This window comes from Hirundo rustica, chromosome 12 (assembly GCF_015227805.2).
Source record: "Hirundo rustica isolate bHirRus1 chromosome 12, bHirRus1.pri.v3, whole genome shotgun sequence".
NCBI lineage: Eukaryota > Metazoa > Chordata > Aves > Passeriformes > Hirundinidae > Hirundo > Hirundo rustica.
This window is the reverse complement of record NC_053461.1, coordinates 4672183-4678021: the sequence shown is the minus strand read 5'-3', so window position 1 is coordinate 4678021 and position 5839 is coordinate 4672183. Positions and strand designations below refer to the sequence as shown.

At 49.1% G+C, this 5839-nt stretch overlaps 1 protein-coding gene across 1 annotated transcript; it reads right to left on the bottom strand.

Annotated features, from left to right (window-relative positions):
- Window positions 1–3666: 3666 nt before the first annotated feature.
- On the bottom strand, window positions 3667–5568 carry LOC120758284 (ubiquinol-cytochrome-c reductase complex assembly factor 5). The gene is made up of 3 exons (XM_040076385.1): window positions 5514–5568; window positions 5094–5270; window positions 3667–4002 (listed from the first exon to the last, which is right to left on the bottom strand). The coding sequence occupies exons 2-3, from the start codon at window positions 5242–5244 to the stop codon at window positions 3935–3937; spliced, it is 219 nt and encodes a 72-aa protein (XP_039932319.1). The 5' UTR covers window positions 5245–5270; window positions 5514–5568; the 3' UTR covers window positions 3667–3934.
- Window positions 5569–5839: the final 271 nt, after the last annotated feature.

The following is a 5839-nucleotide window of genomic DNA, read 5'->3' as shown; positions in this document are numbered from 1 at the left end:
TATCCTTTTTCTGTTGTCCTCTGTATTTTGAGATGTGCCTGCAGGTGATGAAAACAGTGGTGTTGAAAATTAAGCCATAACGAGCATGAACAGTGAACCTTGAAAAATATGTAAAGCATTGGGAACCAGCTGAGTGGAGATGATAAAATTCAGTCAGTCCCAGATGCCCCCTTATTAATTGGTTTGAAAATAAACAGCAAGCCTTAATTTCATATGGAAGCTAATGTGGTTCAGGAGTGTCTTCTATGTAGCTGTTTTATAGAGGAAATTAGATGAGTAATATGGAAAAAGCATCTTTTACACAATTATATTAGAAATGAGGATAGAAATTTTCTGTACAAACTGCAAGAAAAATTAAGTGATAGGAACCTCTCAAGGTGCTTGGCATAAAATTTAGAGAGCTATTTAAACAGTCAGAACACAGCATTATTAACATACATCCATGTTTTCAGCCTGGGGGAGAAATGCTGCCTTTCACATAGGCTGCCAGCTTCACAACACTTCTACCCTTCTGTTGCAGTTGCCCAGAGGAAACTAATTCTAATCGTCCTCCACATCTTATTTGCTCAGTCTGAGATACTAAAGATCAGCCATAAATGTGTGTAGCTCCCTCTCGGCTGCAAGTGCACAGAGTTGAAGTTTCAGAATGTCTGGGCACTGAACATTGTGTAAGGTATGGACTCTGGTTCAGTGATACATGGGAAACTTGGATTAATAAAATGAAACCTTCTATTCATTTTGCCAACTGCATTTTCCAGCACTTCTAATTTCACCCTCATCTTTTGTATAAAGCACCAGCATCCAGTACTGATTTCAGGAAGTTCCTCAGGAACAGCATTCATCCCACCAGTGCCGGGAAGATTTTTTCCCCTTTCTCTGAAGGAGCTGGGGATGGCCATGAGCAGAGTGCAGGTACAGTTTGGATCTGTGTGTTAAGCTGTCTTGGTTTGGAAAGAGAGATGTCTGCCAGGGAGAGCCAGAGCTTCCCTTGAAATGGAGAATGTAAACCCCCTCCCTCTGAATTATTATGGCTTTGAAATTTAAGGGGCTTTCAGGCAAAGATATGGGAATAGGAATAACAGTTACTAGGAATATTAAAAATAAAAATGTAGTAGTACAAAAAAAAAAAAAAAAAAATGCAAACAAACCAAAAAAGAAAAACACTGACAGAATTGCAAACAGGCTGTCCTGTGTTCTGAATCTCGGGTTTTATCCAGGTAGGAATGTTTGGCTCCCCCCCTGGGTGGAGCATCTCCCAGTGGAATGATGTAATTGTCTCAGCCATGCAGTGAGCCTCGATGGCCCATGAACAGCAGATATCCCCTGGAGGGAGGATGGGAGAGATAAAGAAAACACCGTCCCAGACGGTTTCAACAGATGGCAATAGAATACATACTTTTGGTTACATCTTGTGTTGTAACCCAAGACATAAGTCCAAAGTGAAAGCATGCCTCCACAGATGACAGGAAGTGTTTTGCTCCAAGGAAAAATTCCCCAATACATCAGAGGGCTGTTACTTCCTTTTGCTGCTTTTGAAAAGCTTGGACAAAACTGCTGCAGCCCTGTGCCAGGGAGGAATGCAGGCTGGGCACAAACTCCCTTCCTTGACCATAACTTCTTTTAGCTCTTCCCTGGTTCACCACAGGTTTTACAGCAGACAACTGCATCCTTGTGTGCACAGCTGCAGGGGATTGATCCACGGATCCATTTTTTCCACAGAATCATTCTGGATTGGTGGTGCATCTAATGCTGGAGTGGTGAGCAGCACTGCTTGTGCATAGGTATCACTGTTTGTTCCTGGATTACTTTTTACTGCTGCTGCTTTAATGAGTTGAATTTTTCCATGCTTTTTATCCATTGTCCTGACTCTTCCACAGTTTGGAAAGCTTGCAGCAGGAATGCTTTGCTGAGTCTCACTCAGGAGCTGTTGCTGTGGCCACTGCAGAACAAGTGAAATCACTGTTGGTCAGTGCAGAGCCGTGCTCCAGGCTGAATTCCCTGCAGAAGGAAGGGATGTGCTCAGCCCTGAAGCTGGCGGGGTCTTGGCAGGGCTGGAAGTGAAAGCTGTGACCCTGGCTCACTCCAGCAGCCTGGAACAGCCACACGGTGTTCCCTGAGTACCAAGCCAAAGGAGAGCTCTTGCTTCCTCCCTGTTCCCTTTGCCACAGCAGATGGGAGGGGGGAAGCTGAAGGATGGGAGGGAGACAGGGATGTGAGAGTCAGAGTACTGGGGAAGGCAAAGAGCACAGAATTAGAAGTCAGCAGGAATAAAACTGCAAAATCAAATTAAGACTTTGGTTGTTGAAGATGGGGTGTAGTTTAAAACTGATCCTAAATCCCCAAGTGTGCTTGGCTGTGGAATGGGCTGCAATTCTGGAAAGGTAAGTTGCAGCTATTCTGATTTCCAGCATTAGTGAGAGACTGGCAAGATCTAAAAATGCCGAAGGGTCAGCACAAGCAAACACACTGAGGATTGGAGACTGCAGCTCGGATTCCTAAATGTCAGGCTTCATCTTCTGTCATAACAGATCTGTGTTGCCTGAAATGGTACGATGCCAGCTCAGAGGATTTTATTCCTGCAGCAGTCGCCAACGTCAGTGACACGGAACTCCCTGACACCAGACATCTTGTGAGGGATTGCAGCCTCTCTCCCTTTCTGTTTACCTGGCTGGAGACATCCCAGAGATCTTCCAGATGTGCCTGGTGCTCTCAGCAGCCAGTGGGAAACAGTCACTGCAAAAAAAGCAAGAGGTCTGAAGTGAGAACTGGCCTTGGCTCAGGCTGTCTGTGGGACACTCTGCTACTGTTACAGGAGGGCTTAAGGGAAGCCACGGGAAGTTTTCACATCAGGCTCCCGAGTCCTGAGAAATAACTAGAGTACAGCGCTCTTGATTGAAAAAACGCCCATGTAATGAAAAGCTTATTTGTTTTATGAAAACAGAGCACAAGAGAGTTTTAAAAGGCTCGAACAATAAAATCAGATGGAGATAAAACTTAGCAGTCTTCAAAATCTGGCTTTTTTATTATTGCTTTATTCTTTAATGTACTGCTACAGTCAGGGTGGACTTCAGTGCAATGATCTGTGACTGCAAAAAGCTGCTTGTTCTTGGGTTTTGGGCTCTACCTTGGAATAAGTCAAAGGTTCTTATTCTGAAATCGATGCTTTTCCTCAAGTGATTCCCTTGCTGCTCAGTATCAATATAGGACCCTCGAAGATTACGCTGCACCAGTCACCGAGCCCTCCCACGCTCCCAGTGTCACTGTGCAGGGAGCAAACACTGCTGGGACACAGCAGCTAGCCCTGTTTTCCTGTTTTGGGGCCAGGATTCCCACCCCAGGACTCAGGGGTGCCAGGACTGGCACTGCACATTGCTCTGGTCCCTGTCAGATGTGGGCAGCACAGCCCAAACACACGGCTCACTTTCCAAGCACTGTGGGCTGAGCAAACACCGGGCAGTAAAAGCTGTGCTCTCTTTATCCAGTTAAAATTGTGCCACACTGCAAAGAAAACAAATCAGCTGCCAGAGCAGTTCTTGTAAGCACAAAAGAAACAAAATCAAAATTACTATTTCCATTATGCTGAGATGGATGCACTGTGTAATGTTTCTTTCCCACTGGTCTTGTCACAAGGGGGGCGTTTCACCAAGCTAACAAAAGCAACAGCCAGACTGTTTACTCAGTTTAGTTTATTTAAAAGCAAACATTAAATTAGTGGCAGAGGCCTAAATACAATGACATTTTCATTTCCTTTAAATACAAATATTACAGATATGGCAAAACAAAACTGCCCAAACCATCTGAGTGTGTTACACAAACGTGGATCACAGTCCATCTTGCAGAGCCAACATCTTCCCCCACCATCAACGTGGCAGTGCTGCTGCTTTGGCACTCGGACAGCTGAAGCACTCAGGAGCTCCCCCTTGAAGAGTTTCAGCTAAAATTCCCCTTTCTCCATCCTTGCCTCGTACTGTCTCTCAGACTGTTTCCTACGGTAAACATCATCTGCAGAAAAAGATGTTTTATATTAGAGTTTCCCCAGTGCAAGATGGTGTTAAAAATACATGAATCTTGTCATCTCTTTTTAAACTTTTCAATCTCAACTTCTCTTGCAGATGCTGACTGACAGGCAACTGGAAATTCAAGCTGACAGAAATCCTTATTATCACTTAAAATAGCTCATGTTCTCTCTCCCATACAGGCTAAAGTTCTTCCCATCACTCCCAATGAAATGTTTTTCTAGGAAAATTAAGTTTCCACTGCAAAACAGTTGTTTCTTGTCTACTTTCCCACGAGGGTAATTAAAATTACAAATGCCCCAGCTAGCTGAAAGGAAATTAAATTATAGGCATGAAGTCAATGCTTGAGGGCTTCAAGCCTGACTTGAGTATTTTAGTCTTTTTTATATAAACAAAACACAGGAATATTCCCACCTCCATGGTCTTCCCAGTCATTCTTCCTGCCTCCCTGCTCCCTGATACCACATACAGCTCAGCTGATCCTTTCAATGATGTACACAGAACTTTCTAGTAGGGTTTATTAAAGGGAGGAATGTCATATTAGAAATAAATGCTTTGATTTATAGAAACCAAATGCCATTAGCCAAGTTCTCATGAGCCATTTTCACACTTACAAGTTGTAAAAGTCACATTTCAGATGACGCCACGCCTCTGCTGAAATGCTGGCAAACCTAGTGAGTCTTTTTCAACCATCAAGGAATGGTCTGAGCTGAGAGGGACCTTGAAGATGACCCCGTTCCATCCCCCTGCCATGAACAGGGACACTTTCTACTAGACCAGTTTTCTCCAAGCCCCATCCAGCCTGGCCTTGGACACTTCTAGGGGTGGGGCAGCCACAGCTTCTCTAGGCATCCTGTGCCACAGCCTCCCAATCCTCAGAGAAATGAATTGTTTTCCTAATATCCAATCTAAATGTACCCTCCTTCAGCTAAAGTTTTCTTCAGTACTCTAAAGCCAGGCTGTTTGTTCGTTTCTGCCTAGTGTTTCCGCAGAGGCCGAGCCGGGCCCTGCCGGCCGAGGCCCCGCTGGCCCCGCGCTGTTTCTACGGGGAGGGCGCGGCGGGGACCCCGCACTCACAGAAGGTCTCTTTGCCGAAGCGGACGTTGATCATGAACCACTCCATGGCTCCGCCGAGCACGAAGAAGAAGGGCAGGAACCTGTAAAAGCCAAAGCGCCGCTGCCCGGGCACCAAGTTCAAAAGGCGCTTCAACCTCTCGCTGACCAGCATGGTCGGGCGGCACCGACGCCTACGCCCTTCCCGGGTGGAGGAGAGAACAGAGGGGGGCGTGTGAGAGGCGGAACGGGACGCGCCGCAGCCACACCGTGACGGCGGCGGGCAGCGGGCGAGGAGCGGCCCCGGACCGGGCGGGCCGCGGCCGAGCCCCCGCAGCCGCGGCGGCCATGGCGGCCCCTCGGCCCGCGCCGCCCCCTCCCCTGAGGCGGGAACGCGCAGCCAATCAGCGCCGCGCCCGCCGCGCGCGACCCCGCGCCGCTCACCTCCCGCGAGAGGGCTCCGCGCGCGGCCCGACTGCAGGACGCGCCGAGCGCCCACGTGACCCCCGCTCGCAGCGCCTCCCCTGATTGGCCGGGGCCGGCGGGAGGGGGCCGGGCTCGAATGGCCCGTGAGGGGCTCGGCCCCGCCCACCGAGCGCCTCCCGGCCCCGCCCACCGAGCGCCGCCCGGCCCGGTCCGGCCCGGCCCCTCCGGGCGGGGCGCTGCCCGGCCCGGCCCCTCGCACCGGGGATTGGCCGCCCCGCCGTGCCGCCGCGGACCGGGCAGCGGAGCGGAGCGGAGCGGAGCAGCCTCGGTTGTGCGCGGTGCCC